A 19,822-nucleotide genomic window follows, 5' to 3' on the forward strand; every position below is an offset into this window, starting at 1 on the left:
GCATCGACTGTTCGCCGCTTCACCTCCCAATGTATGAATGAATGAACCATTGTAAAGCGCTTTGAGCACTTGGAAAAGCGCTATAAAAATGCAATTCATTCTTTAATAACATATATAACTAGAAAAGTCGCACTTTTTGAAAAATTGCAAAGTGTGGTTGCCGCAGTCGCTTACATATAGGCCCCTCTATAACGCTTGCATAGATTGGTCTCCTGCCCCTGCAAGGGAATTTATGTCTTTATAAACGATTGTAAAACATAGCTTGGTTACGAAACCAACAACAGCCAATTAGCTACTATACAAACGTTATGCAAAGCTTGGCCAATCGCAGCGGAAGTTAGGTATAGCTTACTCCGGAAGAAGAACAATTAAAAAAAGTGTGACAATAACTAATACATTATTTAGTCCCCACTCTTTGCGGTGTTGTTGTTTGCACATACGGGAAGTTCATCCTCTGCATTTCCCCATCCTATGACTACTAGGAGCAGCGAGCAGCCATTCTACGGCACTAGGGGTCAAGAGCAGGGACGTGCCCCTGCCCTTTTACCCGTCTGTAAACTGCCCTTTCCAGACCATGAATGCAGCATTTACTATGGTCAAACAAGCTCTCGACACGTTGTGAGCTTGTAGATCTGCTATTTTCGCTATTTCTTTGTCCAAAGGTGCCCTACATGTCATACTGTGCGTGTGCGCCTGTGTCTTAATTTGGCTCATGGTATGTAGTAGCAGTACAAGAGAAAGAAATAGAGTCCGCAACACTGGTAAGGAATTTATTAATTTGACGTTTCGATCACTGGGATCTTCCTGAAGAAGATATCCCAGTGTTCAAAACGTTGAATCAATAAACCAGTGGAGCTGAGTTATTCCTTACCAGTGTTGTGGACTTTATTTCTTTCTCTTGTACTGCCATTTGTCCATCCTGCACCTGGGCTAGAGTGGATGTGCAAGCATGCTCTATTACCTTTGTTATGTAGTAGCAGTACTAGTCATTTGCAGGCAATACGCCATGTGTCAGGACTGAAATTCCAACTCATCAAAGCTGGCATTGTAGTTGATAATCTATGCATGTAATAAATCTGCAAATCGTTTTAGTCACACTCACACCTGCATTGTTATTATTGTGAAGGTTGCTATATGTCCGTTTTGGAGACAAGTCTATTGTAAACTGTTTGCCAACCACCTTACCAGTCTTGACCAATTTAAACCTTTTCCGTTGGTAAAAGCACTATTTACAGTAGTTTATTGACAAAGGCGATGGATTCCTTTTCATGACAAATTACATTCACATTACATATCAGTAATTTTTACTTTCCCCTTGTTGAATTGGAGGTTAAAATCATGCAAAGCTATTTTTCAAGTCTAAAGACAATATGTGAAACTGTTTCATATTGAGCCTTGTCGGTCACTACAGGGACGTGCAGAGAGTGTTCGAGAGGCGGGGGCTGAAATCTCGTAAGAGGGCACTTTTGGACAAAAATAGCAGATCTACAAGCTCACAACGCGCTGCGCTGCGACACGTTGAGAGCTTGTAGATCAGCCATTTTCGGGTCGCAACCCAGCACTCTTTATCTACTGGAGATGCAGTGTACGACATGGATTTCTAAACAAATTTGTTCAACGTAAAATGCTGTGTTCCAAGTTCAGGATACTTCGGAAAAAAGCAATTCTCCTGAATGCTGCCTTCCAGCATGGCATGGAAAGGAGTGGCATTTGCATTACTTTCACCATTAAATGCTGCATTCCTGGTCTGGAAATAAAAGGGCAGTTGTTTTATAGACAGGTAAAAGGGCAGGGGCTCAAGCCCCCTTTGATGTCTATGTGTGCACGTCCTTAGCTGGGTCACTATGTACACACAAACAAACTATGAGCTTTGTGTGGACATGCACAGCACAGGGGGGTGTACTGAAAAGGTAACTGGTGCATTTATATAGCACCTTTTATCCAAAAAAGTTTTTATTAATAATTACACACACCAACGGTGGAGGAAACCATGCAGGGCAGCAGCCTGCTCATCAAGAGCAGTTAGGGTTCACTGTCTTGTTCAAGGACACTTACAGAAAGATGGAAGTAAGGAGGTAAAACCGAGAAAGCATCTGTGTCATTTTAGATTTGAGCTATTATATAGCAACGTGCGTTTTTCAGAAAACTCTTAGGATTTTATACAGTGGTTCTCAAAAAAGGTCTGTGTGTTACAGTGTTATATTCTCACAGCCGTAGGATTACGGAAGAACAGTTTTCACAGTGATATTGAGGTTATTTTTAAGGAAAGATGAGAGGGAATCTGCTTTGCACTACGATTCATATTCATATTTTAATCCAATTAAATGCAATTTTTATACCTTGCCTTGTGTACACCATGCTCCATTTATGACATTGTACTTTTCTGTGGACCTTTCAGAGTATCTTGAAACTGTTCTTCGTGTCATTTGGTCTCATGGTTGCCTCGCTACAGGCACAATAGAATAATTGGAGAGTTCAAGTTTCTCATACAGTTATAAAAACAAACAGCACAGCTCAGCTCAGGCTAGCGAGGAATAATTAGTCCCCATACAGTATATTGCATAATTGCCTATTTGGAGAGCATACGGACATAATCCCCCTACTTCTGGGTAATGCTGTATTCGCCCTGCTCCAATTTTTATTGTCTCTGTTGATGCAAATATTTTCCTGAATAACCGCATTGTCATCATCGCTCGATCTCTCTCGTTTTGCGGAGCAACAACTCTAGAGGATTGTTTTGTGAGGACCGTTGAAGTGTTTGCAGGAGAGGAAGACTAGCCTCCCCTTTCACTGTAGAATTCAGGGAAGCAATCAAACTGTTCTTTCTATCTCTCTTCCTCTCTTTCTCTCCCAGCTGGCACCAGGCCTTGAGGCTGATCTCATGTGACATTTGCAAAGTTTCGGTGAAGTGAGGATATCGAGCCATGCTCTTTCGAAGATCCTGTTGATTTCTTTTAAAACATGAGCCCCTTGGAGAATTTATACAAAAGTGTATCAAAAAACACTCATCCTGTATGGTTTAGAGTAGACGGTTAGACCTAATGGTAAAGTGGTCTCCATATATTGATACAGCTATTGATGTGTCAACACCTGGATCCTATTGACTCCTACACACAGGCCAACAATGAGACTGTGCCTCTGGGAGGAACCGTATAGCTTTGAGCACTCCATACTGCTCTCAGTGCCTCCATCACACTCTCATGCACACTAATTGCCACATTCGTTTGCACGACCCATCACCAGCCGCAAGCAATTCATTGAATCCCTCTTAGTGAGCACATTGTGAGTCCTGAATGCATGACAAGACAGCAGAGTCGATATTAGTCCTTTTTACTAAGTCATGTAAGCCATACCACAAACAAAGGCCCCTGACTCACTTTTACAGCCTTGTCTATGCAACTAAATGGGACTAAATGAATTTCGCTCCTATGCCACAAAAATGTGGAACGCCCTACCATCATTAAGACATGTGAATCCCTTGACTCCTTCAAAACCGCTCTGAAAGGGCACCTCCGGACGGCTGCAATTCGAAACTGGCCCCCGTAAAATCTGAACCCCACCCACCCCTTTTCCCCCTCACTTTATATGTTTCTTCCCCCTTTTACCTCCTTTATGATGATTTCCTGTTTTTGGCTATATAGAAGTGTATATTTGTATGTCTCTAAATGTTATGATGAATTGAAAACAGTGGACCCTCTTGTAAACAAGTGTAGTGCTTTATTGGGTCGTCCACTCACAGTTAACAATTTTTGTATTGAGTTGTGGTTGAAATGTACTGTAATTCTGCAAACTGTTAATAAATACTTCAATCAATCAATCAATCAATCAATCAATCAATCAATCAATGTCTTTTATAACCTGATGGATTCATGTTTTATACCAACAGCAAAAGGTTGAAGACATTCTGTAGAGTAGGGGAACATTTAATTTGCTCCTAATTGCCTCGTGTCTTTGATGAATCAGCTGAAAGTATTGAAAACACCTCCAGAGATGCCGTTGCTCACTTCCTGTGTTCATTACATTCTGCAGATACAGAGTTTTTGCCAGATATACTAACACGCAGGTGTTATTGTACCTTTATGGGCATAAAAAAAAACGCAATGCAAGTTAAGCCTATAGTGCTCCTTCTTGAATCAGTATAGCCATTACAGTACATTTAATGAGAATCCTCCTTTATTAAGGATTTACTATTTATTTATTTGTATATATTTTGCTATTGAAAGGTGTAACTTAAGCCCTATTCAAGCTGATTCTACAAGTTCACAAGCTCACGTTGCATTGTGAACTATTGTAGATCGGCATACTTTTGAAGATGTGTTTTCAAATGCTATTCTCCAAAATGGGCAAACAACCTCTTCGTAGGCTTTTAGATGATATACCGAGCTCTTCGCACCTCCACCCCCGAGGTCCAGCCTGCAGCCATTCACCTCCACCCCCGAGATCCAGCCGGCAGCCATTCACCTCCACCCCCGAGGTCCAGCCTGCAGCCATTCAACTCCACCCCCGAGGTCCAGCCGGCAGCCATTCACCTCCACCCCCGAGGTCCAGCCTGCAGCCATTCACCTCCACCCCCGAGGTCCAGCCTGCAGCCATTCACCTCCACCCCCGAGGTCCAGCCTGCAGCCATTCACCTCCACCCCCGAGGTCCAGCCTGCAGCCATTTCAGCGCGTAGATTAGAAGTACCTCGCTGTGCTTTTGGACAGGACGGGGCCTTAAGGTCCTGCCTGCTAGCTTTACGAGCTGTTAGAATAGCAAGGAGCCATCTTGTAAACGACCAATTAAATGTAAAGAGATCACGAGGGAGCACATACCTGCCCGGAAGGAACCATAAAATCTAATAAGGGGGGAAAGAGTTGGCTTGAGTGGGACGCTCTACTGAGGATAATTACAGCAGGGGAATTTCTCCCCGCACACGCACGCGCACATGTACACACTCAATAAGATTGTTCTAACAAGCAGTGATAAGGGCAGAATCCTTAAAAGTGAAAGCTGTCTCTGTCAGATGGCTAAACTTTTTTTTTTTTAAATAGTAAGTCCATGGATGTCATCTTAAAAAATAGTTAGTCAGTCTGCGGGTGGACAGGAAAGTGGAGCTTTTCCATTTGCTCACACTTACTTTTCATTCCTCATGTGATAGCACAGTGCAGACGGTGGTGGTGGTGATATCTCCTCTGGTGTTATAGAGGTGTCTCTGCTAGATTGATCCGAGCTCCATTCATTCCGCACCGAATGCTGGACATGGATGAAACGCAGAACCCCAATCTGGTCTGGTGAGCTCGGGAGGAAGTCAGGATGTCTGCTCAGAGATGATTATATGTCCACGCACGCACGCACACAACGCGCGCACGCACACACAACGCACGCACGCAAACAACAAACAACCTGGTTCCTCAACCTTAGTTTCCCAAATGATAAAAACCTGTAGTTGTGGCCATAGTCATGTTCTAAAATAGACCGATGCAGAGGAGAAGAGAGGCCTTAACCACATGAACCCTGGCATCGGTATTCTGGGGGTGCAACATTTGGCAAAAATTGCAGATCTACAAGCTCATAACACGTTGTATGTTGTAACAACGTGCATGATTGGTTTCATTTAAACTTTCCGGTTTTGGGTGATGAAAATATGGTCTTCCAATAGTAAAGGATGTTTAGCTTGTTGACTACATATCACATACAGTATATACTTTGTTACTGTCCCCGATTTTCCATACAATGTTTTCTTTTGGGAAGGGGGATAAATGAAGCATCACGTTAGTTCAGGCACAACACAGAAGTCAAGTGCGTATCATCAGCTATTGGCTATATCAGTGTTACATTCATGCCGATACAGCTGATTAGCATCAGCGACTCGACCAATCATCTAATTATGTTCAAGCAAGTCATAAGTGGTGAAAAGTAGCAAAGAACATTTAATCACAAGTACTGTAGTATCATTTTGAGGTACTTTTACTTTACTCAAGTATTTCCTTTTGTTTTATACTTTTTGCCACTACATCTCAGAGTCAAATACTAGCTGTGCTTTTTACTCAAATGCAATTACAGTATTTTGACAACATGCATAAATTATGATGTATTAGGTTAAGCTACCCAGCAGCACATATCGCACCATCTGCGATATTTAAGTGATTAATGTATCACACTAATGAAATGGGCTATATAATGAATGTTTTAACATTTGGTACTGTAAGTATAGCTTCATGCCAATACATTTGTCAAATATGTACCTAAACAATTTTTACATTTTGAATAATGGACTTTTACTTACTTTTACTGCACATTTTACTGTACATTTTACCACTTTTCAACCTAGGTCCTCACTAATAATCATGTTAAAATGCCACAATGTTTTTCTACTCAGTCTGTGTCTCATAGGAGGGCTGTGGGCAGTTCAGAAACCCATCCACCAGTGGCATCATCGTTAGGCATATATTTTTTTTAAACAAAAATGTTGAGATTTGTATTATCGTGAGAAGAACAATGGCTTCCATTTTAGCATTGCAACTTTTCAGGACTAGAAAGCCTGCCGTTTCTATTAGCTTGGATTCCCCATCGATGATGTCTCTGAACTGTCCACAGCCGTCCTATGTGACACAGACTCAGTAGGTCCATTTGGTTACCAGCTCCACCTGGAACCCCATCAAGGACCACTGGTGGTCCCTGGACCACTGTTTGAAAACCACCGGTCTATACAAAGTACTCCCTCTTCTAAACCTACCCAACCTATAGACGAATCCACAGAGGGTTTCCTGGGTGCGGCCATTACTGAGGTGTACCATTAAGTGCAGCAGCACTGATTAGCTACACCTGGCCTATGCAGCACCTGCTCAATGGATTACCCCTCAGTAATGGCCGCGCCCAGGGCACCCCTCTGTGTATTCGTCTATAGCATATCTGTTCATGCAGTGTTTCTCCTAATATGCATGATTGTGTGGCGGGCCGCCACACAATCATGACCAGCCACCACCGTATGAGTTTTAGTAGGCGGCCGCGAATAGGCCAAAAAAAGGCAAATAACTGCAAAAGACCACAAAGAAACGCTAAAGAATATCACAAAAATGTCTCAACACGAACACAAGGTTTACACAACAGTGGTCGTGTTTGAATTCCATTTGTAAAACGATATATAATCTAGGGACGATTTTGGGCAGATTTTTTTGAAACAATCCGCACTTAACAACTGCATTTCCACACAATGATAACTTAACGTTGACAACAATCTCAATCTCAAGCAAGTTTCAAATACCTTAAAGCTGAATTTCTTACTGTTCTGAAAAGAATGGAATCCAAATGAAAAATGTAAAAGCTGTATGTATTTTAGACATGACACAATGTCGACATGGCGACAGTTTGTAACATCTGCCAGGTTGAAAGTGGTTAAGCCAGGATTGTATGTGTTTTACTCTGCACCATAATAACCCACGGGGGCAGACGGTCAGCGTTTACAAGATGATGAGACGATGTTGTGTTCCTGGCAAAGGAACCGGGGAACAAATAAAGCAACTGACAGACAACGCAGACTTGTTATATTTGAAACACAGGCAATGTAATGCTGTTTAATTCCATGGGTCAACACTGTAGGACTGGACAAAAAACCATTGATTGTTCTGGACGGACCAACTTCATATTGCTCTGTATACATGTAGAACACAAATTTGTCACGCAACGGACGGCATACAAAACAGGCAGCACAGACGAAGGGAAGACTGTGGTGTCGTAAACACAGTGGAGTCTCCTCTTCCACGTCTGCAAGAGGAGAGAGAGCTGCTGGGGAGGGGGAGGGAGGAAGAGAGGGGAACGAGAGGAGGGAATCCTCGGGGAGAGAAGTGTTATTGGTGTTTGCTCCCCTCTGTGATCAGCCCACACCTCCGACCGCATGCAAAAACACTGATCAACCCGCTACCTACATCAAGCTGAGACGTCAGTAAAACAGCAGTTTGTTACCTCTCCATTGGACGCCTCCACTTGTACATGGACATATGACGCGGTGTCCCATGCCGAAAACGGCCTATCTACAAGCTAGGGCCTGTAGATTTGCTATTCACAGCAAGCGACACCATCATACGAGGGATTCTAAATTAGGCATAGTAGAGAAAGGAGCCTCCTCACAGTCATGTCACACTGTGTACAAATAGTGTAACAAACCAGGAACACAAACACATATCCTTCACCTGATGACGGATGAGATTACCCGTCATCGCTTACCTTACACGACATAGACCAACATAACCTTCATTCTGCATAACTAATAAGATGTGACATACTGTATTGTTGTAACGTCTCTATCATGCAATGCATTTTCAACCTGGGATTTTTTTTTCTTCTTTTTTTTCTCAAAAATGCCCACTTTTGTATAATTATTCTAGCTGCATTTGTCAAAGGTTGTCAGCACCTTAAGAGGCTCCGCAGTCCAGGTAGTTTGGTTTAAATTGATTGCACAGTGAAATAAGTCCCTCCTGTATATATATCCTTCCATCTCTGCTCACTGTGTCCTGGAAGTATATGCAGACACTTTGGCAGAAATATTGTCATTGTCATTGCCATTACTGTCAACCTACAGTGCAAAAGTAAACAGACTGGCAAATTGCTCCACTCAACTATGACAGTATGTGGTCTGTGTATCGTTCATGCTTCACAAAAATATATATTTATTTATATATTATGTGACTGTTACGTCAATCCAATGACTGAAACTCCTCTGTCTCAGTATACTATATCCAAATCCCATGGAAGACATGAAATACAGGCTTGATTTTTTGTTTTGTTCCACTGTAATCTCCTTGCTGAGGAAAACAAAAACCCCAAATCAGAAATGTTTACCGGGTTTGACTTTTCGCAGATGAACGTCAGAAGATGTTATGTTAGGATCCAAATGAATACCAAATGCATCTGGGTATATGCAACGTTATCATTAACCAACCACGACAAATCCCTCTGTTTGACATCATTGAGAGCCTGAAAACATTTTGGGACGCTTCACTGGAATGGTCCCGACCCAAAGCTTCGATCCCACTGAGAACATTTCACTGGAACGGTCCCGACCCAAAGCTTCGATCCCACTGAGAACATTTCACTGGAACGGTCCCGACCCAAAGCTTCGATCCCACTGAGAACATTGCTGCTCCATCTGGTCCAGCAGTTTGTCCACCGAGTCCTCCTTGTTCTCCAGCTTCAGGTATCTCCTCGCGTAACCCTGCAGCTCGAGCCGAGGCCAGCTACAATACATCTGCTCCTCCACGGAGCTCAGCCCCAAGGGCTCCGTAGCTTGACCGGGCACATTGACACATACCTGTGAGCCGGGGTCTCTGCCTGCGGTGTTGGACCCCGCCGTTTGACCCTCCGTGCTGGGCCCCCCAGACTCCAGACCGTGGAGTCTATGAGGTTTAGTCCTGTAGCTCAAGCTGTGACAGCGTCTGGGTTGGACGGCGGGGACCTCCCAGTCGTCTCCGCCCAGCGTGGACATGGAGCTGGCCGACACCAGGCAGTTGTTGAGCTTGAAGAGAGGGGCGGGCGGGGGTTCGAGGCTGGCACTCCCCCTGGGCTCTGCTCCGGAGCGCGTGTTAAAGTCCGTCTTGCTGGAGTTGCAGGAGTTGGAGTGAGACGAGTGGACGGACTTTGGCGAGACGGACTCCTGGTGGTGCAGCGCCTCCGTTCGCAGGACGGCCTGCTGGTAGGTCCCGTCCGAGCGCTCCTCCTGGTCTCTGGTCCGCAGCGAGGGCTCGGAACTGGCGCTGGTCATCTGCTGCAGACAGAGGATGTTGAGGTGGGCGGCGGGTAAGCTGCTCACGAACTGGTAGTGTCTGGCCATGGAGTTAGCCACCGCTATTTCGGTGAGCTCCGCGCCGGGCACGACGGCCGACACGGAGCAAATGACGCTGCGCATCTGGGCCACCAGCATCTGAGTCTCCCGGTCGCGGTTCTCGTACAGGACCGTGTTGGCGCAGATGAGGATGAACAGCCCCACGCCCATGATGACCGGACCCAGGAGCTTCATGCGCTCGCTGTGTATGAGGCTGGCCGTGGACAGGAGGCCCTTGGCTCCCATGCTCAACCCAGAGGCCTGGTGGGAGTGCGACACTCCTCCGCCGTCCGCGGGTCCCAGTATGGTCGTCCGTGGGGTGGTCCTGTAAGGCCAGTATCCCGCCACGGCCAGAGCGGTGCCGACCACCACCACCACCACACCCAGCACCAGGAAGGCGCCCGGCATGGACCGGATGCGCAGCTTGCCTTGAATCACCCCGTCCTTCTTCTTCCTGCTGCGCAAGCTGAACCGGGACTTCCGTGTAGTCTGCGAGGGCGATTTCTCTTCGGTCTTCATGGTGCCGGTCGGTCCAATGCCTTTGCTCCAGGTCACGGCCTTATCTGAGCACTGGGGGGGGGGGGGGGGGGGGGCAAATGGTAAGAGTTAATGATAAGGAGACAACAGCTAACGATGATTTGTGAAATTCTTGAAATGTATAAATTACTTGGACATTACATATACAGTATAGTATAGCATATACTGGATGGCTTCTTTGGCTATCTTCTTCATAATGTGTTCATTTTATTTTTGAATCCTATGCATTGTGTGTTTGTACCATGGAAATGTTATGATTGGCTGAGCACAGAATGTGATGTATGATGATATGAGAGCGCCCCTCACTTCACACAAGTGTGATTTTTTTTATTTTCCTTATAAAACAATGCTTACAATGTATAATTTAAATATAATACATCCTACTGGGTTTCTTATACAAAAAAGTAAACCTCTCTCTATGGGGTTGTTTTGCAACTATCTGCTTTTTAACGGTCAGTCATTACTGCAAATGGCAAGGGCACTATCAAACAAACTGCACCCAGCTCTTTCATGTCTGTGGAGAGCTTGTAAACCCCAAAATGTACAAATAAAAGAAGAGAAGCATACACATTATGCACCATAAAGTCCTCTGTGTTGATTTACTGTGTGTGCCTTTATAGTCTTATGAATTCCAATAGGACAAGGCACAGTGAAATTGAAAATAACTGCCTCAAACACCGACTGTAATTAGCGAAAAGTCCTGGAAATTCAAATGACTTCATGTCCGAGCAGAAGAGCATCTGACAGGGAGACATGTAACATCTGTTGGATTGTTATTTTTTGCTCGGACAAGATCTCTGGAAGAAGGACACATGGCAAAGGCATGTCTCTTTCAAAGTTATGTAAATGTGCAGCTACAGATGGGATCAGGCTAAGTCTTCTACTCATCAAAGCTCTTTTGATATGGGTTTTTGGTCCTTTGAACCATGAACCACATGAGCAAAAGGCCTTAATCATGAATGTATACCCAAACTGCTTTTTGATGTTGATGAGTGTGTATGTATTTTATGAGAGTGCAAAGCACAATTGAGTGAATTGCGTTGATTTCTAATGTACTGTTTGTATAATGCTGTTCAGCAAAGAAAACACACACAAAAACAAAAAGATGTTTCCATTGTACAGAATAGTGAATGTGTCCAGCTATAGCAGGACTTGTTGCCAGCTGGTAAGCTGTAAAGCCTACAAGGTCAATTTAAAGCACTCAACTGCTGAAAGGCATACAACTATTCACACCGCTGTTAGCTAATGTGCCATTCTTTTGGAAACACTGTGAGGAATAAACTAACAACGTCCACTGGAAGAGAAATGACCACATGTGGCCGATTCAGAATGTTCTAAAATAACAAACAATCCTCCAGGAGAGAGGTTTATGTGGTGAGGATGTGATTTACAACAATGTTGATTTGGATTTTTTTTTTATATATCTCCCTGGACTCACAAGTAAAGCAAATCTGTCTAAGCAAATGGCTGATCCCAAGATGTTGATAACATAAGTCTCTAGGCTTGGTTATGTTGTAGGCTACTATTTATAAAGAACAATGAATTAGCCCATATAACAAAGTATGTTGGACTGTTCCTTGCGCTAAGCAGAACATTCCCTTCATTCATCATGGTCATTGATACGGTCATCAACGGGTGATGTAAACCAGACCATACCTTTCATTAACTTGTTTTTCCACTAGCTTTTAATGGGCCAAGAATGTGGAAGGTAGCCAAAAATACTCATAGAATAAGCCACAAGTAGTGCGTCAGGATGGAATTAAATCGGGGAGGCTGTTTGGGAACAAAAGGATGCAGTATATGTACACTACCTTCAGCCCTGCATTGAAGAAACATGATACCCTTTGAAACCTGGAGAACTATAACATGTTTTTGTTTGTCATATTTCCATGTCAAATTACAGTAGTATAATTAATTAACATTATTTTACTTAGTTATAGGGTTCAATATCCGTTGGCTATAAACGGAAGGCGTAGCCTATTATGATAAGACGGTAATTATTAATGTAATAAACTGCAGTGATCCTCTCCTGTTTGGGGTTTGGCTCCTGCTATTATTGTTGAACCAACCCATCAGCATCCATCATTGCGCAGCTTCACGATGCGACTGCAATAGGCTGTTTGACGTGCTGTTGGTGTTGCTTGCTGCATTCCTTTAGTTAAGCTTATCATTCATATGCGACGTACGGCGTCGCTTGCCGACAAGAAGTGATCGACAAGCTCACAATCCGTCGCAATGGGCGTTGTTGGGAGCTTATATGTCAGTTATTCTGGTCGTGCAACAAGCGACAGCATTGGACTATAGAGTTTATATAGCCTGCAGGCATCAAAAGGCAGACAGGCTGTCCTGTCCTGTCACAACTATAGTACCACAGTTGATGACATTTTCGAAACAACCTGTAGGCTATATATATAAAGATCAAAGAACTATAGGCTACAGTAGATTGGTTGATAGCTATAACATATCATTAAAAATAATAATAGGCTAATACATAAAAAATATACATCAGTGAGGTATTTTTCACTTACTGTCTCTGTCAAATAATAAAGTCATATTCTGGAAATGCATTGTATCTTGGCTATTGCAACATTTGCGACATTATACATAATTTACGAATTGTCTACTTTTGAAAACTTGCCTGTATTTGTCGTATCCTTTTGCAGCATGTTCCTAGTCTCTGCACACCTAATAATCAAAATGATTATAGATAGTTCTTCGCTTTTTTGGAGGAAGGGGGGGGCTTTAATCTTGACTGAAACAATTCTGTCAAGTTTCTGCAAAAAATTAATATAATCAAAAATGGAAAGATTGCGCTGTCCGTTTCGTTTTCAATTCCAATTCAAACGTCTGAATGAGACCTCTCCCTAAAAGCAAAGATGATGTTGAAAACACAGCCAAAGCCCATTCCATTGCTCCATACAACTAACAGAACAACCACTTCAGCGCCAGCCTTTCTTACTGTTGTCAAGTTAGCGGGAATAAAAACAAGACTTCCTGTGTGAAAAGCGCTATATCTTTCAAAATAAAATAGTCTTAGAAGGGCTTCAGCCTTCAGAGAAGCTCATTACGTCAATCAATTTAACTACTACTAACTAAAGTGATTAGTCCTTGTTATTGTGCCTGTATATAAAGTAAAGTGACCTGTCTCCACAAATGAAGCAGCAGACCACTTAGACTGACATGAGTCGACTCCCCTGCAGTCCCCTCCCTCTGCAAAGATGGAACCAAACAAAATAGCCAGGTGATAATTAACACAAGGACATTATTGAATTGGCAAGTTTGATCAACGTGAGTTATTATACTGCATGTGATTCAGCCTAAATGTTTCTATGGAAGCAGGAGAAGTAATTATATCCCATCTTTAATTAATTGAATTGTCTACTTTAGTGAGTCCACTGTCCATGCACGTTTAGAGTAGACATTGGGTGGTCTGAGGTTTCCAGTCCACCTACCAGACAATCTCTTTAATTCATGATGCTATATGCGCATGGACAGTATACCATTTAAGAAGCTACTGAGTAGGCCTACTGGCATACTGGCCTAGGCTATTATGATTTAAATCCTGTGATATTTGTGCAACAATAATGTAGGCCTATTTATGTATGCATTTATTCCAAATGTGACCGGCTTTAATATGCCTTCGAGGACTAGTCTAGTAAAAATGCATTTCTCCCAATCGAATCCTGGCGATTTGACAGTTTATACTAGGCAACTGTCAAATCGCAAAGAAAGGGTCAAGGGCTATGATTGATAAGGCCTAATCTCTAATGGAAAAGGTTAATTAACTGGTCACCATGAAGGTTTAGGCTACACCTGCCCTTCCAACACGAAATAATTTGGCTTTACAATTAAAAATAATAATAGCCTATAAGCCTAATAAAAATGATTAGGCTATATGTACACAATCATTAAGCCGCACAAATCTGATAAATATTGTGGTAGGCTATCAAGCTGCTTGTATCAAATTGTCAATTTGATGATAGCCTATAATAAAGGATATTCCTGCGGGAATAATATGGGACAGTCACACCCAGAAAAAAAACGAAATACATGTGTAACCTGGGCACTAAGGCCCGGAAACAGAACCACCAGACTACGCCACTCTGGGAATTTCACCCAGAGAATATATGTTATATGTACAATACAAGTTGTGAGCCCACTGGGCAAAGATGAGGGGAGCAGAGACGTGCAGTTCCAGTTGAAATATATATTGTTTTATTGAATTATGTGTAATACAAAATGTTCATTAAAACTGACTTTAATCAAAAGGGGTCAATCTCTAAAATGATCTAAAAATGCAATAGTCTATCTTAAAACCTGTATACCAGTAGCCAGGGGGTGCCCATGTGTCCGTACCGACAGGAGGAAGGCAGGGAGTGAGGGGAAGGAGGGGAAAGGTCACCGCCACCAAAGAGCGCACACTTCACAACACTGCAAAACAAGAGAAAACAATTATACACAGCACATTAAACACATTAAACAAATAGCATGCACTATAACTAAACCCCAAGACAACGTGACCCACCACCTGTCGGGACTACAACCACAGCACCCCTATAGCTACTGGCAATACTATACAGTATAGACTGATACTAATACTACGTTATGTTCAATCAAGCAGTTATTCAAAGAAAAGGGGCATTAAGGCTGAGACAACGTTGAACAGTAAGTAGGTTTGCACCAAACGATAAGCGAAATAAAAAACAAAACAAAACGAAATCATAAACAAATTAAAGAGGACAAAAACAGCAGAGGCAAGGCAGCCTGGATTCTCCTAATACAAACAAAAAGATATAATTAATAACCTGATTAAACAAGGTAAAACCATTAATCCAGCAGCGCAACTGCCTTACCTCTATTCGAAGTTTAAGCACACATGAACATTTAGGTGGAGGACACCCGGCGTGGGCCACCTAGCTCTGTATGCGTCGGCACAAAGAAAAGAAGAATTAATAATATATATTTAAATAACTAGCAGACAACATCCAGATCGCTACTACAATGGCACAACTCCGCCTCACCTCTATCCACAGCACATACATACACCCAGGGCAGACGTGCCCACGGCACGAGAGGACTGAAGCGAGCAGGGGTCTGCAGAGCGCACCTGCAGAGTTAGGGCAGTACTATAGTAAGTCCAAGCAGCGACAAACATTGAATACACCTAAGTGCAGGTACTATACCTTGATCATGAGACGCTCTGACATGCAACCCCCTGCACAGACAGACAAACAATGTCAGCTACACGCCAGCCGCTACCGGCTCCTATTAATCAGCCTGACGCGGATGTGGGCGTTGCGTTGCTAGGGGCAACCCGTAAAGCTCAACCCACTACAATCTACCCCCTACTTCTTATCGATGTCCCAACGATAATCTAAATTTACTGCCAGGGCCTAACAATGGAGTGCATACTACTAGACCCAGGGACCCGAGAGGTTGCAGCTGTCGTCCATCTTTGGCCTGCCGCTACAGGGAGATGGTGAGGGTTAGCATGCCTCCCCGCTGTCTCACGTTGAGTTCTTCGTATGGCACTCGGTCCTATGCCACTGGAGTCTTCCATGGGATCAGCATCCGTGCTTTCAGACGTGGTGGCTACTGCGGCCGGCCCTGCTGGTGTATATAGCTGAGTGGGAGCAACCGGGGGATCAGAGGCTACCGGGGTCACCGTTTCCATGGTCGGTTGGGGGGCAATCCACCACTCTCCATTCTGGTCTTCACCCTCCTCTCTAGGGGGGGCTGTCTCTGGCTCCATCGGGTCGACCTCAACGGGAGAAGTGGGTCGAGGGGCATGCCGCAGGTGGATTCGGTGGACATGCTTGACCTTTGCTGGGTTATCCGCTGGGGCGATGGAGTACACTGCTCCCCCATCAATGGGGGCCTTAATGACCCGATACTTCAGGGGGCCCCAGGTGTCTTGGATCTTCGCTCTCCCTCGCACAGCGTTGTCTCGCAGATAGACTACTTCACCTTCTGCCAAACTGCCGCCGGACACATGCTGGTCATGCCGCTCCTTTCGATAACGAGCCGCCGTTTGAAGCCGCTCCTTAGCACCATCAAAGGCCGTTTGTAGACGTGCTTGGTGTTCCCGCATCCAGTCGTTCACGGCGCCACCCGCTGGTTCCCGGATTCTGCCAAGGAGGAAATCAACAGGGAGTGAGGGTTCTTGACCGAACATTAACAAGTGTGGTGACTCACCAGTAGTTTGATGGATGGTGGTATTATAGCAGAAGGTGACATGTGGGAGGTAGTGGGGCCAATCAAGCTTCTTATCAGGTGGGAGTGTTTGTAACAGCCCATGCAATGTCCTATTAAACCTCTCGCACTGGCCATTACCCTGGGGGTGATACGGGGTGGTGTGGGTCTTCTGGATACCGTATACACTACATAATTGTTGGATCAGCATACTTTCAAAGTTACGGCCCTGATCTGAGTGTATGCGGGACGGGACGCCAAACCGGTAGAACCACTCCTGGACCAGCACCCCCGCTACTGTGGATGCACGTTGATCCCGGGTAGGTACCGCTTGTGTGAATTTGGAGAATACGTCGGTCATTACGAGGACTTGTTCTCTTCCATCATGGGAACGTTCTAACAGGGAGAAATCTATGGCCAGAATCTGATTTGGTCTGGAAGCCAACCGGTGTCCCATCGGGGTTCTCACAGTCGGGTGTGTAGGTTTGGCTAGGGTGCATCTGTCACACCGTTTACACCAGTCCTTCACATCTTGATACAAACCCGGCCAGAAGCACCGTTCTCTCACCAGGGCAGTCGTTCTCTCCACTCCCTGATGTCCATGGCCCTGATGTAATTGTTGGAGGACCTCTTCTCTCAGGGATATGGGTAACAGCAGCTGGTAGACTGCTTCACCACCATCGGGACGCAAGACCCTGCGGTACAGGAGTCCTTCCCTCTCAACCAGCCGCTTCCACTGCCGTACCAATTCCCGTGCTGGTTTCGGAAGGGCCTGGTGTTCGCTCCTATCCGGAACACTGCCACGTCGCCAAAACGGGAGGAAGGCCCCCAGATCCGGGTCTGCTCGCTGGAGGGAGATCAGGTGGTCCGGAGAGTGAGAGGGGAGGGCGGATATCGACCTCTGGGTCACCTGTAAGGGCTTTTCTGTGTTTCCGTACCTCAGGGAGTCTGGGAGAGCGGTCCCCAGAGCTGGAAGAGTGCTGGGATGCTGCCGGGAGAGAGAGTCGGCATTAGCATTAGAACGGCCTGAGCGGTAGCGGATAGAAAAGTCAAACACTGCCAATTCTGAGGCCCACCTTTGTTCTACTGCACCCAACTTTGCACTGTTCAGATGACTGAGTGGGTTATTGTCGGTCCATACCACACATTTCTGACCTATCAAGTACTCCCTGAACTTTTCCGTCATGGCCCATTTTAAGGCGAGAAACTCAAGTTTCATTGAACTGTAGTTCGACATGTTTCTTTCTGAGGGACTCAGAGATCTGCTGGCATAGGCTACAGGCCTTACTTTCCCCTCCTGTTCTTGGGATAGCACTGCTCCCAAGCCACTAAAACTGGCATCTACTTCCAGGATAAAGGGCAGTGAAAAGTTAGCATAGGCCAACACAGGGGCGCTAACTAATCTGGACTTAAGTTCCTGGAAGCTTTTCTCACAATGTTCATCCCACAGTTCTCCAATTAACCTGCGAGATGGTCTCTTTGTGTGGGGGTCGGTAAGTTCTGCTTTTACACGGTTGAGGGGGGCTGTAATTTTGGCAAAGCCATCCACATATCGGCGATAGTAGCCACAGAACCCCAAGAATGATGATAATTCCTTCACGCTAGAGGGCCTTGGCCACTCTTTTACTGCTGCAATCTTCTTTGGGTCTGTGGCCACCCCCTCGTTTGAGATCACATGTCCCAGATAGTTTACCTCTGTTTGGAAGAAGCAGCATTTCTCCAGTTTCACCTTCAACTGCTCTTGCTGTAGACGGGACAACACCAACTCCAGGCGCTCCAAGTGTTCGTCTACTGAGGATGAAAAAACAATAACATCATCGAGGTACAATAGGAGAGTCTGGAAGTGTTGGGCACCGAAGATGCGCTCCATCAGCCTCTGAAATGTACCTGGCGCATTACAGAGGCCGAAGGGCATGCGGTTGAATTCGAACAGGCCGAAGGGAGTACAAAAGGCTGTTTTTGACTTGTCCTTTTCCGCTACGGGTACCTGGTTATAGCCGCTCGCCAGATCCAGTGTTGAAAACCACCGTGCCCCAGACAGGGCATCCAAGGATTCATCTATCCGAGGTAGGGGGAATGCATCTCTGCGGGTCTTACTGTTGAGTTGCCGGTAGTCTACACACATCCGCAGGCTGCCGTCCTTCTTCTTGACCAGGACTATGGGGGACGCATATGGGCTGCAACTCTCCCGGATCACCTGGGCCTCTAACAGCTGATTAATGTGGGCTTTCACAGAATCGTAATCTGAGGGGGGGATTCTCCTAAAGCGCTGTCGCATTGGCACCTCATCTAGCAGTGGTATTTCATGTTCTATAAGGTTTGTACACCCCAAATCCCCATCCCCAGTTGAAAAGACAGACTGATATTTGGTTAACAGGGACCTGACCTTAACCTGCTCTGCCTCTGGGAAGTTTGTTAGCTCAAGGGACTGTATGGTATCTGATATTTTGCTCACCTTCCCTGCCTGAAAACTCATGGTGACCTCAGTACGCAACCCTTCTGGCACCTGGGGGACCTCGCTGATGCCTGCAGGTAAACTCACTATCTGGGCATGGATCAGCATTCCTAGAGCAGAACGGGGGTAAAGTTTAGCAGCAGTGGTTCCAACATTTATCACTGGAATATATGCAGTACCACGATGCACTGTGACCATGGTAGGAGATACTAGTACGCCTGAGGGGAGGGTATCATAATTAGTGAAGGGTTCAAACAGAGCATGAGGAAAGGGGAAGCATTTTTGAGTACAAGTTGTTGCTACCACTTTAACTGTCCCCCCTGGTATGTATACTGGCCGTCTCCCTCTCACCCTGGCAACTCCGCTGTCACATGCTGCTGGTTGGTCTTGTGCTTGGTGGCACTGCTGTAGGGCTTTCTGCCATATTTCTGGAGCCTCTTTCACCAGTGGAATGTCGAACAAGGAGGAAGCATGTTTACCAAACAGTTCAGCATAACATTCATGGACTACGTTCATGCCTAGTACACCAGGGGCATCCATTTCAGAGGACCCAGGGGGGTCCTTTACAACCAAGATGCCCCTCTTAGGAACGACTATACCCAGTACACAAACATCGAGTTCTACATAGCCAACATATGGGATGCTAAGTCCATTGGCTGCCGTCAACTGCAACCACTGGCAGCTATGAGTAGAGTTGCTAAAGTGCTCACGGAAAAAGGACTCTCTGATAGTAGAGACCATGGACCCCGTGTCAAGGAGGCATTTTACCTCTATTCCCCCCATACCTACAGTGACATGTGGACATGGACGTACAAGTTGAGAAACGGCCTGTTCATCCGAG

The 19,822-nt window shown here is 45.1% G+C and overlaps 2 protein-coding genes across 3 annotated transcripts in view; both read right to left on the bottom strand.

Moving 5' to 3' along the window:
- The window catches only part of LOC310865165 (uncharacterized protein), a 468,188-nt gene that overhangs the window by 199,024 nt on the left and 249,342 nt on the right, over positions 1–19,822 (bottom strand). The window lies entirely within an intron of this gene.
- tmem200b (transmembrane protein 200B) lies at positions 7,413–13,316 on the bottom strand. Of its 2 annotated transcripts, XM_083767356.1 has the most exons (3): positions 12,973–13,316; positions 9,073–10,367; positions 7,413–9,024 (listed from the first exon to the last, which is right to left on the bottom strand). In XM_083767356.1, the coding sequence occupies exons 2-3, from the start codon at positions 10,314–10,316 to the stop codon at positions 8,943–8,945; spliced, it is 1,326 nt and encodes a 441-aa protein (XP_083623482.1). In that variant the 5' UTR covers positions 10,317–10,367; positions 12,973–13,316; the 3' UTR covers positions 7,413–8,942. The 2 variants fall into 2 exon arrangements, with proteins under 2 accessions (XP_083623482.1, XP_083623483.1); XM_083767357.1 differs by having other exon boundaries at positions 7,413–10,367.

This window comes from Protomyctophum parallelum, assembly GCF_964188405.1.
Source record: "Protomyctophum parallelum genome assembly, chromosome: 1".
Lineage (NCBI taxonomy): Eukaryota > Metazoa > Chordata > Actinopteri > Myctophiformes > Myctophidae > Protomyctophum > Protomyctophum parallelum.